Source organism: Aedes albopictus, chromosome 3, assembly GCF_035046485.1.
Source record: "Aedes albopictus strain Foshan chromosome 3, AalbF5, whole genome shotgun sequence".
In the NCBI taxonomy this organism is placed as follows: domain Eukaryota; kingdom Metazoa; phylum Arthropoda; class Insecta; order Diptera; family Culicidae; genus Aedes; species Aedes albopictus.
In genome coordinates this window covers 10,878,238-10,906,179 of record NC_085138.1, presented here as the reverse complement: position 1 = coordinate 10,906,179, position 27,942 = coordinate 10,878,238, and the positions used below count along the sequence as shown (strand labels likewise).

Genomic DNA, 27,942 nt, shown 5'->3' with positions numbered 1-27,942 from the left:
GTCGTCCTCTATGGACACGAAACATGGACCCTACGTGCAGAGGACCAACGCGCCCTTTTAGTTTTCGAACGGAAGGTGTTGCGTACCATCTACGGTGGAGTGCAGATGGAAGACGGGACTTGGAGAAGGCGAATGAACCACGAGCTGCATCAGCTGCTGAGAGAACCAACCATCGTCCATACCGCGAAAATCGGGAGGCTACGGTGGGCGGGTCACGTCATCAGGATGTTGGATAGCAACCCGTTCTTGAGAGTCATCCGACCGGTACAAGAAGACGTGGAGCGCAGCGAGTTAGGTGGGTCGACCAAGTGGAGGACGATTTGCGGACCCTACGCAGAGTGCGGAACTGAAGACAAACAGCCATGGACCGAGTGGAATGGAGACGGCTACTATGTACAGCAGAGGCCACCCCGGCCTTAGCCTGATCGGTAATGTAAGTAAGATTTCCTTGTGGCAAACCAACACGGTTGATGGAATTCCTTTAGGAGTTCTTGGAATAATCTCTAGATCGGATTCCTGGATTACACACTAAACTACTGTTCCGAAAATTTCTGATACAGTTAACTCCTGAATTCCCTAAAGGAATATTTGAGAATTTCCTAAAGAATCAAAAGAAATCTATTAGGGAATATAGAGGAATCCAGAGAAGGTATACAAGATAGAATCCTTAGCAAGAGTTACTGGATGAATCCAAGATTTCATCTTCTAATGAGTGTAATCAGTTTCGTACCTTTTAATTCCGCCCTACTTGCTTATCCTTATGCTTATGGGAGTTATCACTGCCATCAGAAAGAAGATTCGAGTGAATCAAGTGCGTTCAATGTGGAAAAAGGCGAAGATTTGCGATTCTACGGCACGGAAAATAGAAATGAAAGTTTGTGGGACCCTGGCTACGAACCCCACATTTTAGGGAATCCAAAAACATTTGTCGTACTGAAAATTCGTTTTGATTTATTGTATGAAATCGCTCGTTCATCTTACAAATATCATTCGTTGTGCCTGCAACGAAACAGTTCGTAAGATGACAGCGTTTACTTCTGCTTTTTCTTCGTTAAAATTCGAAATAATGGCTATAATTAAAAACACTTAAAACTGTTTTTTGCTCAACGCTTTTGTTGTACAGAAAAGCCTTCAATTCCGCTCCAGCCCCAGACCCAAGTCAACCTTAATCCAGGCCTGACCAGAGAGCAGCCATGCAAATATTCTGTTCATAAAAGATGCTGTTAGTACAAGACGGACGTAGAGCACAGCAGGTAAAATAAGTGTGGAACAGTCCTGAGGTCGAAAAAATGAAACAAATGGCCGTTATCTGTATTCTTGCTCTCGTCATTTTAGAAGCTAATAACACATTAAATCCTGCGTTGACAAAAAATCCCTTCAACATCATAATATGATTAAAATTGTATTCTTTGTATAATAAAATGTATAGTAATGTAAATGTAAAATGGGCCCATATAGCCGAGGCGGTAAACGCACGGGTATTCAGCATGACCATGCTGAGGGTGACGGGTTCGATTCCCGGTCGGTCCAGGATCTTTTCGTAAAGGAAATTTCCTTGACTTCCTTGGGCATAGAGTATCTTCGTGCCTGCCACACGATATACGCATGCAAAATGGTCATTGGCAGAGGAAGCTCTCAGTTAATAACTGTGGAAGTGCTCATAGAAAACTAAGCTGAGAAGCAGGCTTTGTCCCAATGAGGACGTTACGCCAAGAAGAGAGAGAGAGAGAGTAATGTAAAATGTATATAAAAATGTATAGTAAAATTGTATCTTTGTATAATATTATTAAAATTGTATCTTTTCTGCAGAAATTGCTTTGCCGCCATATCTTACTGAGAACCCACTGAAACGACCTATATTTACATCCAATTCAAACTTATATTCACCACGGAACTCAACGTATATGATGTGGCTTTTCGTGTGCAATTTTCTCACAAACTCACTCTTCTCACCAGATCCTTCTTCTCCATCTCACCGGGAGAGCAACTCTCAACCGATGGGAGAATTTCCCAGTTTTCTCCCGCTCTTCACCACGAGTGCATTTTCCAGTCCCCGACGGGAAAATTCCTCTCACGTCGTCGTGGTCCGGAGGACTCAACCTCACGCACGCCTCGAGCCAAGGCAAGGCTAATAGTTGCGTTCCCATCATCATCGGTTTAGCGGATGGAAACCTAGGTACATGTGTGTCCTCCAGCGAGCGAGCTCAACTCAGCTCAGTTCCAAACATCGGCATTCATATTTAATCGTCGCCAGTTTCACTCGAGTCGCAATTCGAATCGGACGCGTCCCGTTTTATCCTGAGGTGTAGCTAGCCGAACGCTCGCTGTGTCCGTGTGTGGGAAAAACTCGCAGAGTGCAATCAACGACAGGAGGGAAAAAAAGTACGTTGAAGGTGCATGTTTCTGCCACCTCGCCAGGTACAGCTACCTGCAACTAATAACATCGGACATCGTTTGGTGTGCAATAATCGTCGTCGCGGTACGGCACTAGGGAGGGTGGCTCTCGCTCTGAATGGGGAACCAGCCAGTGTTTTTTGTACCGACAAATTCCCGGATCCTGTGCGAGACGAGAAGTGTGTTTGTGGGTGTTGTGTGTGCGTCGTCGTCGTCGCCGTCGACCAACCGGGACAAAAACACAATCGAAATGAATCAATTGGCATGGCAGAGGGGTTTGAGCGCCAAGTGGAAAACTGCTCGGCAGAATAACAAATTGAAAAGTGCTTAATTGAAAGTGAAAACGGTTTCTCGGTTGGAATTCTGTTCATAAGTTGAAGGGATTATTGGATACATAAAGCAAAGTAAAAACTAAAGCTGGATGAATGTTTGTAACTACACATGTAAAAATAAATGGCATTAAATGCCGTGTAAACTTCATTTGTTTGTAAATTCACACTATTCTTTCCATCTGCGTATAGCTAACGTTTTCAAAAACAAAAATATAATTTTCAAAAAAATGTTTATGCTTTATCCTAAAATACAGTTTGACTGATAGAGCTGAAACTTGTCATGGTTCATATGAATCCCAAAACGTGCACAAATTCAAAAGAACTGATTTACTCTCTCTACCTTATAGTTGTAGCCAAGCCTGACCTGCAAAAGTGATACAAATGGATTGTGTTATTATTTCCACAAAGTTAAATTGAAAAAAGTTGAGCATGATTAACGAAAACTTTAAGAAATTTATTTTTGAGACAGTCTTGAAATTATTATTTCTGCAATTCAGAATCATACATTCAGTATCATAATGACCCACTTTTTAACTGGTTTTACTGGTTCAAATGACTTGCATAATAAACATTATGCAATCCAAATAAGTTGCATAATAAAAATTCAATGCATCAAGGTTACTATACAACTCGTTGCAATGCTCGATATATTCATCACTTGTAGTCTTAAATTTAGTCCTCCTGTTTAAGTATGAGCACCGTCGACTCTCGGCGATATCAAAACCAATGAAATTAGATATCTGTGATGCAATACACTAGTTGTAGCGTCGTTAAGGTAACCAATAACAAGTTTTAGTTTCAGTAGTTTAAATATTCTGACAGGGTATAAACTACATGCCTAAGACCGTTCGCAATGCTGTTTTATTTTGTATGGCGAGTTTTAAAAATTTTAAAACTCGCCATACAAAATAAAACAGCATTGCGAACGGCCTAAGTCTGAGGAAGCTGGAATCATCAGGGAAGTTTAATCCGGAGGCTGTTTGGTGTAGGGGTCTCCAATTAGCCTAGTGGTTAAGGCTATGGATTGCTAATCCGGAGACGGCGGGTTCGATTCCCGTTCCAGTCGGGAAAGTTTTTATGACTCCCTGGGCATAGTGTATCATTGTGCTTGCCTCACAATATACAAATTCATGCAACAGCAGGCAAAGAAAGCCCTTCAATTAATAACTGTGGAAGTGCTCAAAGAACACTAAGTTGAAGAGAGACAGGCCAAGTCCCAGTGGGGACGTAGAGCCATGCAGAAGAAGAAGAAGAAGCTATTTGGTGTATTATTTGAAGAAGATTTTCATGGATCTTACTGATTGATTTCGCATTAAGTACCAGAATAAGCAGTTGGCGAAAATGGTGCGGCATTTCTCGAAGGATTTTTTGGCCAAAAAATCGAGTAGCGAAAACTGAGATTCCTGGACATTTCAGTGGAGCTTGGAATTATTTTGGACAAGCGAGTGCCCCTAGGAAGTACCTATCAGGTATCAGAAGGCCGGCTCCAGAGGCACGTTATCCTCCATTTGGGACATTTGTGCCATCGCCAAAATAACAGCCTATTTCATCATCTACCTGAGGGAAAAGGAAGGAAAAAGGATTTGGATGGGGATAGGGACAGGTAGGGAAATAGGAAAAATACCCTGGAAGAGGGTACTAACGCACAAGCGTACCACAATGGGTTCAAACAGCGCCCTGAAAAGGGCACTGTAATTACGCATAAAGCGAAAGAGAGCCTATAGCTCTTTACCACAGCGGGTTAAGAACAACAGAATATCCTGAAGATTCAGGTTTCTGAAGTCAGTTTCACTTAATAAGTGTTTACCGAATACTCGGAAACGCAGTTGCGCGAAAACTGGACAGTTACATATCAAATGATACGAAGTTCCATAATCGGATTCACAGCTATCACAGGCAAATGAATCAGCTTGCTGAATATTCGCCATGTGATAGCTGAGTCGGCAGTGGCCAGTCAATGCTTTGACCAGCATGCTGCAATTCTGCTTAGACAGATTAGTTAGATACTTCGCCACCCGTAGAGATGGCTCAGCACTATACAATTTGGTTTGACGACATGACTCCAAACTATTCCAATATTGTCTGTGTTGAGTGACAGCCCAGGTGTGAATCTGAAGCTTAATCCAACACTTCGATATCGGAATAGCTGGCTCAGGGCCAATGAAGTCATGTGATGCTCCAGAGCGAGCTAACTCATCAGCCAATTCATTTCCAGCGATGGAAGAATGACCAGGTACCCATAGAAGGTGAACAGCGTTTGCTGAATTCAGCTCCTCGATTTGAGTTCGACAAGCGATAACTATCTTCGACCTGGAGTTGGCCGAAGCAAGTGCTTTAATAGCAGCCTGGCTATCTGAACAGAAGTATATTACTTTGCCCATTACGTGCTGCTGAAGTGCTGATTGCACTCCGCACATAAGAGCAAAGATTTCGGCCTGAAAAACGGTGCAGTGTCTACCAAGTGAATAAGACTGATACAGCCTTAGCTCACGAGAATAAACACCAGCACCTGCTCGACCTTAGGGCCCATATAGCCGAGGCGGTAAACGCACGGGTATTCAGCATGACCATGCTGAGGGTGACGGGTTCGATTCCCGGTCGGTCCAGGATCTTTTCGTAAAGGAAATTTCCTTGACTTCCTTGGGCATAGAGTATCTTCGTGCCTGCCACACGATATACACATGCAAAATGGTCATTGGCAGAGGAAGCTCTCAGTTAATAACTGTGGAAGTGCTCATAGAACACTAAGCTGGAAAGCAGGCTTTGTCCCAATGAGGACGTTACGCCAAGAAGAGAGAGAGAGACCTGCTCGACCTTCGAGAAGAGAGCCATCAGTGTAACATACGATGCCGTCTGAAATACTTCTTTCCAGATAACCAGATGTCCACTCTTCCCGGGAAGGGAATTTCGTGGAAAATGTCCTATATGGAAAATTACAAGCAATTGTAAGATCACTTGGAGCAAGGACAATTTTGTCCCAATTCACCAAAAGTGGAAACAACGAGGTGTGTGTTGAACTGCGGTTCACAGAAGTTTCCTCTAGTAGACCGAGTACCCGTAACCGGTAAGTGCAAGAAAGGGCTTCTTGTTTGAGATGAATGTGTAGTGGGGCAACGTCAAAGGGAACTTCTAGCGCTGCCGTAGGAGTTGAAGAGAACGCTCCAGACATCGCCATTAGGCACATCCTTTGGAGATGGCCTAATTTTGATTGGACCGTTCTCACTTCACCCTTTTGCCACCACACAAGACATCCATAGGCCAATATTGGCCGAACCACAGTTGTGTAAATCCATTTGATATTCTTGGGTTTTAGACCCCAAGTTGTACCAAAAGTACGCCGGCATTGCCCGAAGGCCATACAAGCTTTCTTGATTCTGAACTCAATGTGAGGTGTCCAGGAAAGCTTGGAATCAAGAATGACTCCAACGTACTTTACCTGTTCAGTCACATCGATTTCAGAATCAAAGAGACGCAAAGGTCGAACGCCATTACGGTTTCGCCTTTCCGTGAAAAGAACAATAGATGTTTTACTCGGATTAACCGAAAGGCCATATTGGCGACACCAATCCTCAACTACCTGAAGGGCGTTTTGCATCAGGTCGAAAAGGGTGCTGATGCACATACCAACTAACAATGTTAGGTAGTCGTCGGCAAAACCATAAGTAGGAAAACCGCTATTATTGAGTTGCCTCAATAGCGTATCTGCTACGAGATTCCACAAAAGCGGTGATAAGACTCCCCCTTGGGGGCATCCACAAACACTCAATTTCCTAATCCCTGCTAGACGCAATGTCGAGAAGAGATATCGGTTTTTGAGCATTTGGTGAATCCAATTGGAAATCATTGGAGATATACCATGACTCCGTGCGGCTTCCAATATGGCATCGAAAGGCACGTTGTCAAAGGCACCCTCGATATCTAAGAAAACACCCAAACAAGATTGCTTTTGAGCGAATGCTTTCTCGATATCGTAAACAACCTTGTGTAAAAGAGTCACAGTGGACTTACCAGATTGGTAGGCATGTTGGTTCACATGAAGAGGCACGTTGGCCAGATGAACATCACGGATATGATGATCCACAATGCGTTCTAAGCATTTCAGAAGAAAAGAGGTCAAACTGATAGGTCTGAAACTCTTTGCTTCTTCATACGACGCACGACCCACTTTCGGAATAAACTTTACAGTAATATCCCTCCAGGATTTGGGAATATACCCTGTAGCAAAACTGCAAACAAGTAGTTTTTTTCAAAACATGTTTGAAATAATCAAATCCCTTCTGAAGCAAAATAGGATAAATCCCATCTGCCCCAGGAGATTTGAAAGGAGCAAAGCTATTAAGAGCCCACTCAATCGATTCTATAGTTACAATACTCCGAGCCGAAGCTAAAGAATCATAACTACAAGAAAAGACATCAGGATCATCCGAAGATGTAATATCCACACATCCAGGGAAGTGTGTGCTGAATAAGCATTCCAGAACTTCCTCATCAGAGGAAGTCAGATCGCCATTTGGCAAACGAAGTTCGTTCACCCGGAAATCCTTAGATTTCGCAAGGATTTTGTTTAATCGACTGACTTCACTCAAGCTGGAAACATTTGTACAAAGGTTTTTCCAGCCGGATCGTTCAGCAGACCGGAGAGCTTTCCTGTAGGCCTTGCGAGCCGACCTGAAAGCCTCCGAACCAGCCGAACGTCGTCTGTTCCAACTCTTTCTACATTGTTTCCTGAGTTTCGCCAGATCAGAGTTCCACCAAGGGGTTCCTCTTGTGATCTTCACAGACCGTAGAGGGCATGCTTCTTCAAAAGCTTCCATGATGAAGGTCGTTGTAGTATCAACGGCATCATCTAAATCACTTGGAGTGTCAATGGATGGTGAATATCCATGAAATTTGGCTGCAACCAAATCAGTATAAAGATCCCAGTTTGTTGACCGAGGATTCCTGAAACGCAATGTTTGCGAAGTAACATTTAAATGTTCAAAAAAGATATAGCGATGGTCAGATAAAGATTCTTCATCTGACACATGCCAATTGGTCAGCTCGTGACTAATTCTGCTAGAGCAAAGCGTTATATCTAACACTTCCTCTCTAGCAGATACCATGAAGGTGGGGCGGTTGCCTATGTTAAGTAATGCAAGATCTGTACTACTTAAGTACTCCATCAAACTGGAGCCTCTCAAGTTAATGTCTGAGCTGCCCCAGATGATATGGTGAGCATTAGCATCACTGCCAACAATTAGCGGAAGGCCTTTTGAAGTGCAGTATGCGATGACTTGTTTGAAAGCATCCGTAGGGGATGGTTCATCATGTGGTAAATACACAGAACAATAGACGTATTTCCTGTTGAGGTTTCCAACAGATACATCAATTGTGATAGCACATACATCTCTGGTGGTTAGTTCAGAGATGAGTGTAGCAACTATTGCGTTGTTGACAAGCACACAGGCTCGAGGCATGACACGCGAGTTTGCCATTTCATGTTTACTGAAAGTGGCAAACACCGGGTTCACAAGGTTTCCTAGATAGAAATTTCCCTTACGAAAGTAAGGTTCTTGTACCAAGGCCACTTGGGCTGTACCATTTTGCATAAGTCTGCAAAGATTGATCGTTGCTGTTCTTTTATGCTGAAGATTGATCTGAGCTATCCTAACCGTAGCCACTACCCAAACTAGGTAAGATTAAACTCTTCGCAACAGCAGCACAACAAAGAACAGCAACAATAAAACCAAATCGGTATCGATTGGAAAACGCCAAAGGCGAGGATACATAGAATACACTGTGTAAATCGCATAATGCGAAACCATATAGGTGAAAATTTAAACTAATTAACAACATCTTCATAATCCCGCCCTTATTTAGCCTCAAGTGAGACTAAAGAAGGGCAGCTGATTGTCTCGGAGAAACACAAGGTCCACTGCACCATTGCTCCGGTTAGCGCAGTAAGGGCTACATACTGTGGAGGGCGCCCTGGTACTCCACAGGCTCCGTTAGCGGTTAGGTTTTTATTAGACCCCCCTAGCCATTCATTCCTAGGCACGGTAAGCATAAAGCCGCATCACACCATGAATTAGGGGTCACCTGTTGGTGGATTCTTACCACCGGAACAGGCGGTCCGTAGTGTTATTCTTAGCCAATTGAGACAATCGCTACCGACACTACACAGCTATCTAGGCTGATCGAGAAAAGAAGTTAATATTCCTGGACATTTCAGTGGAGCTTGGAATTATTTTGGACAAGCGAGTGCCCCTAGGAAGTACCTAACTTGTGTTAGCACTTCGACGTTCGTGAAGTAGGCTTAGGGACAAAACGTCGAAAGACAAAACGTCGAATGCCAAAACGTCGAATGCCAAAAGGTCGAATGCCAAAACGTCGAAAGGTACAAAACGTCGAAAGGACAAAACGTCGAAAACGTCGAAAACGAGTAATCTGAGCAAATAGTGAGTTCTTTATTCTTTTAAAGGATACTCATTCTTTCACTTGTATCTGCCAACTAGTTCAGAGAGGAGCCTTCCTGAGGCTGCCTGAAACAACACCTCATGGTGGGCATGTTTCTTGACCAGTTCTTCGCGGGTAGGGCATATTCGTACTGTCATATATAAAAACTCACATCACGTCACGTTAAGTGTAACATTATTTATTCCCGGACTTTCCCGGCCTTTTCTTCTCTTACTTCTTTGAAGCCCCTTCTACTGGCACCCAGTATTGCATTTGAACTAAACGCGAGCCAAAAATGAACTGAGCTTGGATGTGTCATCAAATCTTATGTGCGTCCTGACCAAGGTGCTGCCCTGGGACTTTGTGACGCATCTGCTCTGCATACATGCGTTGTTGCGTGAAAATATGCGCCACAATGAAGTGGTATATTTTGGCATCGGGCATTAAGATTCTGCACCGAAATCCGGATTTTCCACTAATTCACGGTGACCGAACCAGTTCCCCCTCTCAATAGAGGGTGAGTTTCTGAATTGAATCAGTCCAAAATTGCTAGAATTGGTGAAAAAATGGTAGAAACATGACCATTTCAGTTTGCCAGGTACCAGGGTACCATGTTGGCATGTTGGCATTCAGCGGGTGAAGTTCTTGCTCAAGTTGCGTTCACTGTCGAGCTCACGTGCGTTATGTTTGATCGCAGCGTGCCGTTTTTGAACTTCAACGCAAATTGATTGCGTTCAATGGGCCTTTTCATTTGACGTCTTAAATCAGCTGATTTTTCGGGCCTTTGACAGTTCTCCTATGAAAATGACAGTTTAGCGTTTGCGCCTTTGTTCGGCGGTTGCAAACAATGGCATACACGGACCTATCAGCTGAAAAGGCCTATCGCAACACTGCGAGTGGCACAATGTCAGTGGCACCTTCCACAAATGTTCAGCATAACGTCATAACTTGCTTCAGGGTGACTACGATGGTGGTCTCTAGCTATCGTCGGCCGGGTATCTGGCACATTTAGGGTGGCGATGGCGATCATCGGGCGCATTATTCCTTCAAGGGCGTCTGGTTTGGTTGCGGCTGTACTTCTCCGCAATTCATCCGGAATCCCAGAATATGGTACTAGCACAACAATGCCAAGCATCAACACAATAATCTTTACACAGCTGGTGGTTTCAACTCGGGTCTGAAGCATCATAGAGTGCAAAATGAGTCACTCTCTTCTCAGCGCTTGGGCAGAGACCCGAGATAATGAGACATAATGAGTGTGTCCCCGTTAATTAGTTCGTCATCCTGCCATCTTGGTGGATCTACCATATCGCCACCCCTCTCAAGCTATCAACAGGATTAACTCGATCCACACAAAATCAAAAAAATCCACACTGAACTGCGAACAGTTACACACTTTTCGACGTTTTGTCCTTTCGACGTTTTGTCCCTTCGACGTTTTGTCCTTTCGACGTTTTGGCATTCGACGTTTTGGCATTCGACGTTTTGTCTTTCGACGTTTTGTCACCCATTCAGCGTTCGTTGAAAGGCTAGTCGAATTACAATGCAGCTTTAGTATACCACACAATTTCCTGGAAAAAAGGTGTCTGATTGGTGGTTTTTGAAGTGGAGTTTCGGAAAATTGCAGGAAAAAAAGGAGGGATTTTCTTATGAATTTTCTGTTACTTGATGAATCTGTAAAGAAGTTTGTAAGGTTTATAAATGATTTCTTAAAGATAGAAAATAAATAATATTATTCTTACACACAGGAAATAATTTCAAACACAATATTGGTAAAACATGTCATGATTTATCGATGATGATGTGTTTTTATGTTATAAAAATACACCATAAAAATCAACATGATTTTATGACTTGTTCTACCATAACATAGCCTCGACCTAGGCCTCGACGTTTCTTTTTCCATATTTAGTGCTAAAAGTGATTAATTATGGCATGGAATTATATCGCATGTATTCCAGAATCATCTAAAACTATGGCCTTAATTCATGTAAGCCTTATTCATTATTATTATTGGTGAAAAGTGGTTAAGGTACACCGGGGCAAGTTGAAACGGGTGGGGCAAGATGAAACAGTGGGTTAACATGATGTTTTCTAATGATGATAAACAGTTTGATCGCCATAACACATAGTTTTTGATTCAAACAATCTTTTAGCGAAGGATAAATTTCCAAATTGTATTGAAATCTATTTCAAAACTTCGTGTTTCATCTTGCCCCACCCGTTTCAACTTGCCCCGGTGTACCTTATCTTAGTCATAAAATCATGACGTATGATAAGATTATAACACTTTGAAATAAATGTAAAAAATGGTTAAGTGTCTTACCACGAAACACCATTCATCAGAATAGACCAAATAAAATACATGGCTTCACAGATTCTACTAACGAGCATAGAGCTCACACCTGTATGTTTTGGTGTATGATTTCATGACGCTGCTTTATGATTTACGATCCAGTAGCATGGGTTTATGTATCAATGTTATAATGCTTGATGAATGAAAACAGGAATAGGTTTATCGTAACGCTTTTGGCAACCATGACTTTTATATGAAAAGTGAAAGAAATATTCATGATAACTGTCGTTGTCGTCATGACTCGTAGTCATAATACTATGAAGCAGCATATTTTATGACTTCATGACTTTTACATCTTGAGTTCAGAAACGTATTTTTGGTGTTAGGCCATTCGGCCGAAGGTCATTAGGCCGAATGGTCATTAGGATGAAACGACAGGAAAGATGTTGTAAAGGAAATTATGATGAACTTTTCATAGAAGCCATAATACAAAGCTATTGTTAAAGCTTTTGAAGAAAAGTTTATATTTTTTTTATCTGCAATAACGGGATTTTTAATCCTAGGCTAGTTCATCTTCCCTTCCGAAGGTAGAACTCACATTTTGTGATTTTGTCAAGAATTGGATTCACTTTTGAGAAAGGCCTAAGCAAAAAATAATGAAAATATTCAAAAGATTTATCTTAGAAACGGATTGATGAGCTGTCTTCGGAAATATTTTTGATATGGGCAATTTGGTTCCGGGTCGTTTTGGCCGAATGCCTTTGTTTCAGTGGCGTCAACTAATCTCTGAATGGAAGAATTAGAAACAATAGCCCATGACAGCGTTTCTCAAACTGTGGGTCGCGGATGGATTTCTAGTGGGTTGCGAAGTTTTGGACGAATTCATAGTAATCATAGAACTCATAGTATCCAAAGTTTCAGTCAAATGTTAACGTCAAATAGTGTTTTCAATACTTCTCCAAAAATGTTTTGTTAAATCAATAGATTCATGTTTAGCTATCAAACTTCATTCTACCGAAACTTTTATTCTATGAGTCGTTAACTGTGTTCTCAAGTCGCTTCTGTTCGATGAAGTTTATGTTGAAAAGTTTGTCTAAATTTAAGAACGCTTTAAAAGTAATGAAATCTGCTTACAATTTGGCTCTAAATCTAAGTTTGTTCCTAAGAACCTGTGGACTTAAGTAACTGTCTGTTGCCGCTATTATATTTTTATTCTTAAATTGGTTGTGAGAATTTAAGAAAAAATCGGAACAGTTCTGAAATAGATATAGCAGTTTATTGTATTATGGGTCATGGTGGAAAAATTGTGGACAAAAAAGTATTTTTATTTAACACCCTAATACCCAACCCCACCCTAAGATGGGGGTGCACACTTAGAAAAAATCACCGACTTCGGTAATATTTTACCGAAATCTCAACCGTTAAGTGTTTTACCGGAAAAGTTCGGTGATGTTTCCCGAACTTCGTTAAAATTTGACAGATAAACGATAACATTTTACCGGAATTTGGTAATTTTTACAGAATTTTGATAAACAACCATAACCGAACGCTCAGCAGTTGAGGACTGTTCTGCATATCTCAAAATAATTTTTGATGTCCATAACGCGTACTTACATTTTTTAATCAATAAAAAAATTATGTTTTGGTCACCTTTGAGGTTTTATTTTTTTTTGTATTGAATTGTAACAATTAAGATTTTTTTAATTTTTTTTTTAATCACTCTATTATAAAGAAAAAGTTTATGGGAGCTGAATACAAAAATTAAATTTTCCATAAAAACATATTTTGACTATAATCATGAAGTTTCAAAATTTTCTCCATCTTAGAAAATCGGTATTCCAAATAGGCTTCCAGGAAAAATTTAAAAGTGCAGGGATGTTCAAAAAATAAAATTAGAAAAATCTAAAAACAATAATCACTTTCCAAATCCTATTTACACCGATTTTAGATGACGAAAAATGATATTTAGATCAACGCTAGTTTACAAAATAAAACGAAAGTCGTGGGCTCTGATTTCGAAACCGTGCTTCGAAAAATTTAAAGTAGAACAGTTTTTGAGTTTAGCTCAATATTGGGTTTTACAACTAACTAACGGTGCTCGAAGTTGATGGCCATATTTTCAACATAGATCTTCCTTCTTTGCGCATATGTTGTTCTTTCTAGCAATACTACTGAGGAACTTTTGGGAATTCCAACTGCTAATGTGATCATCAGATATGTATCCTTCTTTCAAACATAGGCTATTCTTTCTAGTTATTCTTTCAAGGAATTTGTTAGAGTTTCAACTGGTGATACTTTTATCAGTGATTTTTTCTTCTTTTAATCAAAGGCTATTCTTTCAAGGTGTACTGTCATATAGAATAGTGACAAGACCACTAGTTTATTATTCTTATTATTCATTATTATTCTTCGATCGTATGATCTGAAACCAATAGTTCAATAATGATATTTTCCTTCTTGTGGCTTTTGGTAGTTCTTTGGTGTTCCAGGATTTGAATATACTCTTCTCTAAGTGAATCAGTTCTCTAAAAGGCAGAATGAAATATTATCAACCTAGCTAGTTCATTTCGGGGCTAACGGCATGGCTTTCCTTCATTTCAGCAAATTGAAAACTAATTATAGAGAAAAAAATATTCGGGGTAATGGGTCGTTCGGGGTAATGGAATTCGGGGATATGTCATAGAGTCTTACAACTTTCTAAAAGATGAAATTTAACAAAATTCAAATATCTTGCGTTTGGTTCAACCAATTTTAAATCTTTTTCCATAAATTAAAAACTGAATATAATACCATTCGATCATCTGAATGCAGGTTTTGCGTCAGATTGATGAAATTCAAGATATTGGCGAGTTTTGGGGTAAGGAGATCGACTTTCAGCTAGACCTGTGCGCCGCCACGCCACGCCGCCGCCGCCGACACTTTTTGCCCCACGCCGACGCCGACCGCGGTATCGGCGGCGCGCCATACGCCGATGTTTGTCACGCCGCCGATTTTCATTTTTCACGCCGGTGATCAGTAGTGCACCGGTCTCCAATTAGCCTAGTGGTTAAGGCTATGGATCGCCAATCCGGAGACGGCGGGTTATTCCCGTTCCAGTCGGGAAAATGTTTTCGACTCCCTGGGCATAGTGTATCATTGTCCTAGCCTCACAATGTACAAATTCATGCAATGGCAGGCAAAGAAAGCCCTTCAATTAATAACTGTGGAAGTGCTCAAAGAACACTAAGTTGAAGCGAGGCAGGCCAAGTCCCAGTGGGGACGTAGAGCCATAAAGAAGAAGAAGAAGAAGAAGAAGAAGAAGAAGAAGAAGAAGATCAGTAGTGCACGAACAAAATTTTGTTTACATAAAGTTAAGATAAAGTACTAATTTTCTTTCAAAGATTCCTCTAAAATTCCAATCAAAGAATTCTTCAGAAGTTCCTTCAGAGATCTCTTCAGGATATTCTTCAAAGATGTCTCCAGTAGTTCCTTCAGAGAGTCAGGGATGCCTCTAGGAGTTTCAACATGCATTTTTCTTCAGAAGATCTCTCAGGAAGATCTCGACAGAAGTACCTTCAGATTTTTTTTTCAGGAGAATTCAAGGATGTCTCCTAGAAATACATCCGAGATTCATCCAGAAGATTCATCAGGGATTCCCATAGGAGGTCGTTCAGAGATTAGTTAGAGAGTTTCTCCAGGGATTTTTTTCTGAAATTCCTTCAGGAATTCATTCAGGAGTTCCTTCAAGAAATAGTCCAGGAGTTTCATCAGAGATTCCTCTAGGAGATCTCTCAGGAATTCCTCTAGAATTCCAACAACGGGTTCCTCCTGGCGTTCTGTGTTCTTTAAAAGTTCCATAAAGCGTACCTTCAGGAAATCCCTCCTGGATTTTTTTTTTCAATATTCCCTCCTGAAAATCCTTCAGGGATTCCTCTCGGTATGCCTCATGGAAAATTTTCAGAAATTCTTTCAGCAGTTCTTTAGGGATTTATCTAGGAGTTCCTTCTGATATTCCTACAGAAGTTCTTCCATAGATTAATTCATGAACATTTTCGAGGATTCATGCAGTATATGTAGTAGTTCTTACAAGGAATCCCGAGCAGAGGAAAATATCAAAATAATAACAACGGAATCACAAGACCTGTTTTTATATCTCGGTTTGTTATTATTAACTTATCAAGTCATCATCGTTCCATAACATGTTCTGTTGGACAATCTTATTTTGTCATGATCGTGCTCTTGGTATATTTTCTTTCTTACATTTCAATAACATGTTTTGTTGTAGCACAAGTTCAGTTATTATTGAGTCATTGAGACTGTACAAACATTTGATCATTAATATTACAACATAACTAGCTTTGCAATCAAAACTACACCATTCGAGGTTTTCGTTGTTCACATCATTCCGTGAGGAACTGTAAGAGAAAATATTATTTTGTCATCATTCTTTCTGTTACGTTTTAACTGTGACAGAGCCAACTTATCAGCCTTTTGTTTTATAAGCACTTTGAAAAGTATACCTGTTTTTGTTTGTCCCAATTCCAGTTAAGTATGAATATGAATATAGAGAGTATAATAGAGTGTTAGCCATTTTATGAAACATTTTGGATCAACTGGTGGAATTCAAGGACGAACAACACTTTATCGACAAAAATGTTAAAAAATAAGTCATCAAGAAGAAGAACTCTATTGATTATTATTTTTAGACATTTTATTTTTATTGATTTCACTGCATCGATCCCACTTAGATTCACTTGGATAAATGTGTCAATCAATGAGGTAATAATGTAAATTAATCTTATAAACAATGAATCACCTAATAAAGGGCTTCTAAACGTCGGTAGTTTTTCATCTTAAGTTGTTCCTTTAGGAGTTCCTTCATGAGTTCATTTGGAATTCCTTCAGAGGTTCTCTGAGCTATTTCAACAGGAGTTCGCTCGGGTATTTTTTCAGAAGTCCCTTCAGAGATTCTTTCAGGAGGATTCATAGATACCTCCTGGAGATCCATCAAGAGTTCCGTTAGAAGTTCTTTCGGGAATTCTAACAAACGGTCCTAGAAATTAGTATAGGAGTTAAATAAAAAAGAAAATCGGGTTAAGTACGGTTCCTTTGAATTCCACTAAGAATTTGCATCCTTTTGACAAATACGTATTTCGACCTCAACTGTAAGGTCGTCTTCAGTGTCTTGTACTTGATTCGACTCAAGTCAAGTACAAGACACTGAAGACGACCTTACAGTTGAGGTCGAAATACGTATCTGTCAAAAGGATGCAAATTCTTAGTGGAATTCAAAGGAACCGTACTTAACCCGATTTTCTTTTTATTTACAGATATTCCCCTAACAAGCCCAGGTTAATCATCATCAGTATAGGAGTTCCTGCAGGGATTCCTTCTGAAGTTCATTTGACTTTGTGATGGCTTTTCCAGTCTTGACAAATTTCAAATACAGCTATTAAATCTTGTCCGACGTTTCGGTTACATTTGGTATCTTCCTCAGGAACTCGACTATTTCCGATTTTTCGTCCATTGTTGTTCTGTCGAACAATGGTTGTCGAACGGATTGAGTTTTCTCTCACAGCAGTTAACGATTTTTTCAGGGATTTCTACAGAAATCCATTCAAAAATTAGTATAAGAGTTCCTTTTAAGAATCCTTCAGGATATCCAAAAGGGTTTTCTTGGAGAAGTTCATTTAGGAATTCATCCATGTGTTCTTCGAGGTATCGCTCTTGGAGTTCTTTCTGAGATTTTTCCAGGAGGACTCACGGATGCTCCAGGAGTAAAATCAGAGATTTCCTACAGGAGTTCTTTCAGGGAATCTTGTTAAAGTTCCTTCGAGAATTTCCTTAGGAATATAATCAGGCATATCTCCAGGATATTTTTGTTGGATCTCTTATGGAGTTTCTACAAGAATTTCTCAAGCATTTCCTTCTGGAATTCCTCCAGGAATTCTTTTGGGAACTCCTCCTGACAATCTTTCGGGGACTCCTCTTGGAAATCCTGTAGGGATCCCTCTACCCAGAAAGATTCCCTCGGGAGATTCCGCTGAAAATCCTTCAAGAATTCCACCTGGAAATCGTTCGGAGATTGCTACAGACATTCTTTCGGGTATTCCCCCTGGCATTCCTGCAGCGATTTCTCCTGTAATTTCTTCTGGGATTCCTCTTGGACTTCCTTCGGAGGTTCCTCATGGAATTCCTTCGAGCATTCCTCCTGAAATTCCTACGGGAATTCCTCCTGGAATTTATTAGGAGATTCTTCAAAGAAACCATTCGGAAATCTCTCCTGGAATTATTTCGAGGATTCCTCTTGGAATTCCTACGGGGATTCTTCCTAGATTTCCTTCAGGGTTTCCTCCTAGACCTTCAAGAATTCCTCCTGATATTCTTTCAATGATTCCTCCTGATATTCCGTCGTGGATTCCTCCTGGACTTCCTTTGGGGATTCCTCCTGGAATTTCTTCGGGATTCCTTCGGGAATTCTTTCGAAGATACAACTTAAACATGCTTCTTGGAGTTCTTCCGGGGATTCCTCGTACAATTTCTTCGGGGGTCTCTGCTAGAGTTCCTTCAGGAAATCTTCCTGAAATTCCTTTGAAGATCTTTTCTGGAATTCCGTCGAGGATTCGTCCTAGACTTACTTCATGGATTCCACCAGAAATTCTTTCAGAGATTTCATTTGATACTCGGTCGTGGATTTCTCCTGGAATTTCTTTGATGATTCCTCTTAGAACTCCTTTGGATTTACTCATGGAATTCCTTCGATAATTTCCACTAAAATTCATTCGGGATTTCTCCTGGAAAAAATTTGGTAGTAAAAAAAACGTGTTAAGTACTGTTTTGTTGAATTCCACTATCGAGGATTGCGGTTTGAAATCCTTTGGAGATTCCTCCTGGAGTTCTTCGGCGATTCCTCATAGAATTCTTCCAGAGATACCTCCTAGAGTTCCTTCGGAAATTCCTCCTGGACTTTTTTCAGGGATTTCTCGTTGAATTCTTCCGGGGATTCCTCCTGGAGTTCCTTCGGAGATTCCTTCTAGAGTTGTTTCTGGGATTCCTCCTGTAATTTCTTCAGCGTTTCCTCTTGAAAATACTTTGGAGCTTTCCTTTCCAATTTCTCCGGAGAATCCTCACGGAATTCCTCCCAGAATTTCTTCGGGGTTTCCTTCTAGAATTCCTTCGGTGAGTCCTCCTTCCTGAGTTGTCCTGGAATTCTTTCGGGGATTTCTCTTGTAATTCCTTCGGTCCTATTAGATTTTCCCCCGGAATTTATACAAAGATTCCTCCTGGATGTATTTCGTTGGTTTTACCTCAAAATTCTTTGGGGATTATTTTTTGAATTCTCCTTGAAATTCCCACTGAAATTATTTTAAGGATTTTTGCTGGAGTTTCTTTGGTGTCCTGCTTGAATTCCTTTGAGATACGCGCTGGTATTCTTTCGTGATTTTCTCTTGGAATTGCTGCGGGAATTCCTCACAGAGTTCTTTCAGGGATTTCTTCAGGGATTCCTCCTCTTGAAACTCCTTCGAGGATTCCGCTTGGAGTTCCTTCGGAGATTCCTCCCGGAATTCCTTAAGGGGGTTCCCCCTGGGATTCCTGCAGGGATTTCTTCTGGAATTCCGTCGGGTATACCTCCTTCGGGGATTTCTCCTGAATTTCCTTCGAGTAATCCTCCTAAAATTCCATCGTTGATTCCTCTTGGACTTTTTTCAGGGATTCCTCCTGGACTTCAACGAGGATTCTTCCTGATTTTTTTCCAGAGATTTCTTCGGAAATTCCTTTGATGCTTCCTCCAAGAATTCCTTTTGGGGTTTCACTTCATATTTCTTCGGGGATTCCTTCTAGGATTCCTCTTGGAATTCTTTCGGTTATTCCTCCTAGAAATCCCTCAGGGACTTCTCCTGAAATTCCTTCAGAGATTCCTCTTGGATATTTTCGTTGATTCCTCCTAGAAATCCTTACGGGATTCTTTCTCGAATGCATTTTGAAATTCCCACTGGAATACTTTCGAGGATTCTTTCTGAAATTCCTGTTTGGATTTCTTTGGAGATTACTGCTGGAATTTGTTTGGAATTCTTTTGGGATTTCCTTGTGCAAATTCTGCGGGAATTTAATTTGGACTTCTTTCAGGGCTCCCTCATGGAATTCCTACGAACATTCCTCCTGGAACTCCTTCCGGGATTACTCCTAAAATTTCATTGGGGATTCCTTCTGAAATTCCTCCGGGGATTCCTGTTGGAATTCTCTTGGGGAATCCTCTAGGAATTCATTAGGGAATTCTTCATAAGTTTTTCTAGGGATCTCTCTAAGAGAAATTCTTGAACTACATGTAAGTGATTCCAGCAGAAGTTCCTTAAGGGTTTCATACAGCAGTTCTTGTAGGGATTATTCCAGAAGTTTCTTCATGGATTCCTCCAGGCTCCTTCTGGAATTCTTTTGGAGATTATTCCCGGAAATTTAAGAAAACAAAACGAAAACTGTAGCAAAACTATATTTTTGTCCTTAATTTGCAATGGAGTTATGTAACATGCACTAAAACGGATACGGGTATAGGTCTAATTACTGGCCACAGTGACGGACCCGAACAGGAATAAAAAGGTGTTCAGTTCATTCAAACGTAAGGTTATAAGTACACAGGGTCAAATATTTGACAAATGAACTGAAGAAAAAACATCTGTTTGACACTAATGAAAATTAGTTGTTCGAGTCAAACAAGATGTTTGAGCATTGGTTTCTTTTTGGTTACATACTTCATCCTGTGTACCTGTCATCAATGGTTAAGAACAAGCAAAGATTGGACTACAAATTCTACAGCGTAAAGACAACTTCTTCGTTTCGCCAATGTTGACATTACGGTCAAATTTTGGTCACGCCGACTTACGCCGCCGCCGCCGAAAGCTGCCACCGGCGTGACGCCGATGACGCCGCCGCCGCCGGCCAAAAATGGCCCTCACGCCGCCGCCGAGCAAAATAAAGTCGGCGCACAGGTCTACCAGCAAATTTTCCAAAAAAAAAAAATGATGTTGATTATCCTTCACATACCCGCCCCCCGACAACTCATTTTGAAAATGCTGGCATTTCGTCAATTTTCATCCGATTTTTTGAAGTCGCCCCTAATCGATCATAAATTGGTGCAAGTTTATTACACTCAAGTGGTCATGTAATATCCGGAACCATTCCGGAGATATTCCGGATTGTACTGGGGTCAGATGTGTGGGGGAGATGTATGTTTTGTCAAATGGCTAAAAGTGATTATTTCGTGTGTTATTGTGCTTGAGAGGCCCCCGCGGAACCTGTTTCAGGTGTTCCGGAGCGGCCACATCAGTTGATACATACATCAGTCAATTTTTTTCTGCCCCATTCTCTTGAAATCATTGATACGTCGCACGGCATGTTTTGGTTGCAAAACCAGAAATGTCCTCGATAACACCCCCGTGGAACCTGTGCTAGATGTTCCGGGGTGGCCATATTAGTTGATACAGACTTCAGTCTATCGTTTCTGACTCAGTCATTCGATATCATGAAGTTTGATATGTCGCACGACATGTTTTGGATAAAATGTCCCCAATGAGGCCCCCGCGGAACCTGTCGTTGTGATCCGGATGGACCATCTTATTCAAATCTGGTTATAGAAGTTGTGTTTTATTGTTCGCAATAAAAATTCCGCTGAAAATCGATGATTCAAACACAATAACACAGGAATTAATCACTTTCAGCCATTTCGGCACACCCCCCCTCCCAACAATACAATCCGGAATATCTCCGAGATGGTTCCGGATATTGCATGGCCTCGGGTGTAATAAACTTGCACCAAGTAATGATCGATTGAGGGCGACATCATAAAAAATTGGATGGAAATTGACGAAACGCCAGCATTTTGAAAATGAGATGTTGGGGGTCGGGTACGTGAAGGTTAAGGATTATCCTAGAATCCTGAGAGAGATTACTCCATATTTATGAGACGGATTGTCTCAGAGTCTCGAGAGGAATTCTCCCAGAATGCTGTGATAGATAGTCTCAAAATCCTAAGTGAAGCTTTCCCTTGGGATTCTCTCAAAATGTTCCAGATTCGTAATTATCCTAGAATCCTAAGATGAAGCCTCCCAAAATCATAAGAGGAATTCCAAGAGCTTTTCTTTCACATTCTTGAGAGAAATTCATCTAAAATTGTGAAAGAGATTCCCACAAACAAAAAGATTTTCGGAATTCTAAGATGAATTCCCAAACAATCTTAAAAGAAATGACCAAGAATCCTAAAAGGCGTAGCTTAGAACCCCAAGAAGGATTCCAAAATTCTGAGAAAGGTTCCCTCAAAATACTGGACGGGTTTGCCAAAGAAACCTGAGATATACTCTCAGAGAATTCTGGAAGATACGATTCCCCCAGAAACTTGAGAAGAATTCCTCCAGAAGTATTCTCCCAAAATTCCCCTAAAAATCTGGGTGGTATCCTTTAGAATGCTGCGAATAAGTCTGACATAATCCCGAAAGGTATTCTCTATAGAATGGACTTCCTGAGAAGGATGCTCTGGAGTTCTGAGAGGTAAACAGAAAAATTACCGCAGATTCCTGAAAGACATTGCCCAGAATCTTTGAAAGGACTCCCCTAAACTTCTGAAGGGATTGTTCCTGAACTCTGAGAGTGATTCCTCTAGAATACTTTAAATTATTACACCAGTATCTCAACAGAATATTCCTATAATCAAGACAGGAATTTTCCCTGATAACTAAGAGGGATTCTCCCTAAATTTTAAGGTACACCGGGGCAAGTTGAAACGGGTGGGGCAAGTTGAAACGCGAAGTTTTGAGATAGATTTCAATACAATTTGCAAATTTTTCTTTCGCCAAAAGATTGTTTGAATCAAAAATTATGTGTTATGGTGTTCAAGCTGTTTACCATCATTGGATAACATCATGTTAACCCGCTGTTTCATCTTGCCCCACCCGTTTCAACTTGCCCCGGTGTACCTTAATAGGAATTCCTGGGAGCTACTGCTCCAGCATACAGAAAACAGAATTCTATTGGAATTCTCGTAAAATGCTGAGAAGGATTTCTTCCGAAGCCTAAGAAGAATCACAATTTTTTTGCGAGGGATTCTTCAAAAACCCAATTTCTCTAGAGAACTCTGCCCAGAATCTCGTGAGAGTTTCTTCAGTAATTGATAATTCTGAAAGAAAGTGCCCTAGAATCTTGAAAAACATAGCCCCAGAATCCCAAGGATTTCTCCAAAATCATGAGACAAATTCCCCAGAATCTTGAGAGATATTTTCCCAAAATTCTGGTGGCATTACCCCAGAAAGCCGAATTTTCAGAGAATCTTGGAAAGAGTACTTAGTGATATTATCCCAGAATCTTAAAAGGAAAAAAAGAAAAGAATCCTGAAAAGAATACCACTAGAGTCCTGTGTGGGAATCCCTCAGAACCCTAGGAAATATTCCCACAGAATTCAGAGAGGTATTTCGCCACAAGTCTGAGAATGCTGAGTATGATTCAACAAGAATTCTGAGAGGAGTTCCGGAGAATGCTTAGATAAATTTCCTCTGAATTCTGAGTGGGATCCTAACTGAGGGTCTTCCAGAATCCTTAGAGGGATCAACCCAAACCATCCAGAAATTACTTATAATCCTAAAAGGGATATTGCCCTTGGTAGGGAATACCCCAAAACCCTGAAATGAACTGAGAGAGATTCCCTAGAATCACAGACAAACAGACGTAATACTCTTCGAAAGACCTTGGTACATGAATTTAACTATGAATTTAAATTTCGTTTGATTTCCGCGATCCTTCCACCGGAGGTGCTAGAGTTCGATCGCTTTGACGTTTGCTAGTGTACACGTTCTTGAATGATGCGCATGAAATTTACAGGAGATTTGTGTAGTACTATGCGTGTGTCTCGCGTGGTTCTACCAACATGGATTGCCTCAGAATCCTAAGAGAAGTTTTTCCTCGGTATTCCCCCAGAATGCTTCGACGGATATCCCTGAAACTCCCTGGCGGGTTCTTCCATAATCCTGAGAGAAATTCAACTGCAGTATTGAAAGGCATCCTCAGAGGGGATCTTCCACATTATTAAGAGAAATTTATCTAGAATACTGAGAGGGATTCTCAAAAATAAGGTTCGGAATGCTGAGACCATAAGAAGGACTACTCCAGAAATCTGAGAAAGATTCACTTAGACTCCTGGAAGGGATTGCCCAAGAAACCCGAGATATACAGGTATACCTCGATTTAGTGTACCCTCGATTTTATGTACTTTGATTTCATCTACATTCTATCTACGATTTTATGTACATTTTTTTTATTAATGGTAAAAAAAGAAATTTGATATTTTTGAATCGAAAGAAAAATCGAATGTAAAAAATCGATTCGGTCGTTTTCGTGGGGCTTCAACATCTATTCAAAAAATCGATTAATCGGAACAAAAACATCGATATTGCGAACATCGATTCAAAATTGCCCAAAGCTCCTCTCTTTTCCGTTACTGTTTAAGTATGAGCATCGTCGACTCTCGGCCATATCATAACCAATGAAATTAGGGTATTAACTACATGACTAAGACTGAGAAAGCTGGAATCATCAGGGCAATATAATCGGTAGGCAATTTGGTGTATTATTTGAAGTAGATTTCCATGGATCTTACTGATTGATTTCGCATTGAGTACCAGAATAAGTAGGCAACAAATTTGAGTAGTAAAAAATGAAATTCTTGGGCATTTCCTGAGAAAAGGTGCCTGATTGGCTCTTGAAGTTGAGTTTCTGAGAATTGCAGGAAAATTTCAGAAGGGGTTTTAATTTTCTGTTACCTAATGAATATGATGACTTCTAAACGATAGAAAATTAAAGAGTTGTTCTTACTCACGGGAAATAATTTGGAACATAAAACTGGCAAAACATGTCATGATTTTGAAATGAAAATGTGTTTTTATGTTATAAATATACACACTAAAAATCAACATGATATTATGACTCGTTTTGCCATAACATTGTCTGAAGTTTTTAGTTGCTAAAAGTGATAAATTATGTCATGAAAACATGCCGCATGTACTCTAGAACCATGACCTTAATTCATGAAAGCCTTATTCATAAAAGTATTATTCTTCATTTAAGATTATAATTCCATTGGTGAAAAGTGGTTATATGAGTCATAAAACTATGACGCATGATAAGATACACTTTGAAATAAATATAAAAAAAAAATACTTAAGTGCCTTACCACGAAACACCATTCATCAGAATGGACCTAATAAAATACATCGCTTCACAGATTCTACTAACGAGCCTAGAGCTCACACCTGTTTATTTTGGTGGATGATTTCATGACGCTGCTTTATGATTTACGATTCAACAACATGGGTCCATGTATCCCAAGCAACACACGTGGACATTAATAAGTTCCTGTAATTTGTATGTAACTATATTGAAAGTTATGCCTTTTGAACCAATCGTCTTATTAACGACTAAATTGTAACCAAAAAAGCGCAAGAGGTGGAGTCAATATGAATCATCCATTCGTGATATGAACGGTTTTAATACGCAATCGATTTATAACCGAGATACAACTTATAGTCGACTTAAAAAATGGTGACCGATTCGACAACTAGTCAGCTAGTCACCACATTCGTCACTGCCAGTAATAATGCATCAACAGTTTCGTTCATGTGATTATTAAATTGTGTGCATAAATATACCGCAAATAAGGCTGACCGAGAACGTCAATTTGTGTGCCGTTTCAGATTTATTGGTAAGTTACGCATTTTAGCTCCGTATTCTCAACGCGCCTCAGTCTACCTATCATTTTGCGAGTGAAAATTTAGGCATTTGTGGTAAAAATTAACTCGCCATATTGCTTTGACGGAGTGCATTTCAGCAGCTTATTTAATGCACCCGTAAAATGCTGAAAATTAATTTTAGAACTTAGGAAGATACTATTTGCTAAACCATGTCTATGGGAATCTGTATTGACAAAGTACAACAATGCTGCACGCGGTACACGGAACCACCAAACTACCAAAAATTGGATGCTTTTGACGCAATCCCATAGTTCGGCCCAATAAGTCAACATTTGAGTGAATCGATTAAACTCACGCAAGGTAAATTGCCTCTACCTCCAGCTAAAAATATACTCAAGAGTAGGTAAATTCAACCCAAGACCCCCTTCATTCAACCCAAATTTGGGTTAATCTGCATTTACTCAAAATTGGCTAATTGGCCTCAAAGACTCCAGTTGGATAGACGCATCTCTGTTTATTTACGACAACTTCTGTGGGAGAGAGAGGAAAAACAACCTAATTTTGGGTAACTGATCAATTTGATATACTCATTTTAGGGTAAAATCGACCCAAAATAAGGTATTTTGAATTTTCCGTGCAGAACATAAACAACCAAAAAAGCAGACATTTGGACGTGTACTTCTCATTTACGTCGACAAGAGGCTGTCCATTTATTACGTAACGAAAATTTCACGTTTTTTTGTAAAAATTGTTAACCCATTGTAAAATTTTTCATGGAAAACATCCAATATTTTTGTACGTTACGTAAGATTTCTCAAAACCCCATATATTCAAATCTTCCCTGTGGTAGATACCAGTCGTTCAGTACTGCGAAAATGAGGCAGATTTTTTTTATTGGGTCAATATTATACTTTCAATCAGATTTTTTTTTCTATTTTACCACTTTAATTTTATAATATTTGGAATATGTCGAAATATTTATGAAGAAAAGGTTACATTTTATTTGTACATAATTTCGTTATTTTTGAAACATTTTGGTTTTTTAAAGTGCATTTTATATTTTTCATGGTCACAAAAAACATTTTGCTGCACATTTTGCAACTTCTACCTCTCCTGTCAAAATTGTTCGTTATGTTCTAAATAAGTTCCAGGTGCAACATGTTTATAACAATCAGAATCAATGTTTTGGTTGATTTGGTTTGTAAACGGTTGTAACTAAGATTCGTTGAAACAATCAGATTATACTTCAGTTACAAATTGGTTTCGCAAGTTTCAACTAATGATGACGTTTGTTTTCATTTTGGTAGTTGTTATAAAACTGTTACACCTCAGTTTGGCATTAACAACAGGATTTTATTAGGTTTTAATTTTGTTTGTTTCATGAAAACTCAGTTGCAACATGTTTGCAACGATGAGCATTTCCATTTTAGTTGCAGGTGCTACTTGGGATCAATGTTATAAAAAGTTTATCGTAACGCTTTTGGCAACCATAACCTTTATATTAAAAGTGTAAGAAATATTCATGATAATTGTCGTTCTCGTCATGACTCGTAGTCATAATACTATGAATCAATCCTAAAAAACTATTATCTCAAAAACCTTTTTAATTGATTAATTTTTAATTTTTATTTTAGTGGCTGACAGGCCTTCGCCCATATAGCCGAGGCGGTAAACGCACGGGTATTCAGCATGACCATGCTGGGGGTGACGGGTTCGATTCCCGGTCGGTCCAGGATCTTTTCGTAAAGGAAATTTCCTTGACTTCCTTGGGCATAAAGTATCTTCGTGCATGCCACACGATATACGCATGCAAAATGGTCATTGGCAGAGGAAGCTCTCAGTTAATAACTGTGGAAGTGCTCATTAGAGTGGGTCAACGTTGTATGGAGAAACTTTAAATTTGATCGTATCAACCCGGAACAAAGCTTTTTCAATCTATATCAGCGCCCAAAACAACTGTGCAAAATTTGGGAGCGATTGGTTGCGTCCCCGTTTTCCGCCTTGCGATTGAAATTTGTATGGAAGTTAATATGGGAAAACGTACTTTTTTGTATTTTTCTCATAAGTTGAATTCTTTTGTCTAATACCATGTAAATAATGACGTTAAAGTATAGCCTAAGATATGCCGAAAAACTTTGCCGAAGACCGAAAAGTGATCCGATACTTGTGAAAAAAGTTATTCGCCTGGTAACTTAGGCCAAAATTTGAGATTTTATTATTGATGTTATTCCTTTACATGTTAAACGTTAAGCACCACCGGACAATCTGTACGTTATAACTTTTTTTCACGAGTGTCGAATCACTTAGCAGTCTTCGGCAAAGTTTTTCGGCATATCCTAAGCTATACTTCAACATCATTAGTTGTATTGTTTTAGAGGGAAAATTTCAATTTATGAGAAAAATGCAAAAAAGTACGTTTTCCCATACTAAATTCCATTCAAATTTCAATCGCAATGCGGAATACGGGGAAGCAACCAATCGCTCCCAAATTTTGCACAGTTGTTTTGGACGCTAAAAGGAATTGAAAATGCTTTGTTCCGAAAAATCGACTTTATTGACCCAGTCTAGTGCTCATAGAACACTAAGCTGAGATGCAGGCTTTGTCCCAATGAGGACGTTACGCCAAGAAGAGAGAAGAGAGAGAGGCCTTCGCCCCTAAATCTGCTAACCCTGCACCTAGCGACGATGATCCGATTGTCACTTTGTCCAGGTTAGCTGCTTTCTTTGGATGTCCGATGTCGTCCGGCAGTGATTGTGCTAACAGATCTATTTGTGTGCA

General features: G+C 40.0%; 2 protein-coding genes across 9 annotated transcripts in view; one reads left to right on the top strand and one right to left on the bottom strand.

Moving 5' to 3' along the window:
- The first annotated feature begins 2,145 nt into the window (after positions 1-2,145).
- Positions 2,146-27,942, top strand: part of LOC109428027 (uncharacterized) — a 91,505-nt gene continuing 65,708 nt past the window's right edge. For 4 of the 7 annotated variants that reach the window (XM_062857022.1, XM_062857017.1, XM_062857016.1 and 1 more), the window contains exon 1: positions 2,146-2,418. The gene's annotated coding sequence lies outside the window, so the exon portion shown is untranslated. Of the gene's footprint in view, positions 2,480-27,942 lie in introns of all 7 variants that reach the window. The other 3 variants (XM_062857020.1, XM_062857019.1, XM_062857021.1) reach the window with 2 other exon arrangements.
- On the bottom strand, positions 3,690-10,914 carry LOC134290103 (uncharacterized). 2 transcript variants are annotated; one of them, XM_062857134.1, is made up of 2 exons: positions 5,541-10,914; positions 3,690-5,244 (listed from the first exon to the last, which is right to left on the bottom strand). In XM_062857134.1, exons 1-2 carry the CDS (start codon positions 6,568-6,570, stop codon positions 4,445-4,447), a joined length of 1,830 nt encoding a protein of 609 aa, XP_062713118.1. In that variant the 5' UTR covers positions 6,571-10,914; the 3' UTR covers positions 3,690-4,444. The 2 variants fall into 2 exon arrangements, with proteins under 2 accessions (XP_062713118.1, XP_062713119.1); XM_062857135.1 differs by having other exon boundaries at positions 5,541-9,608.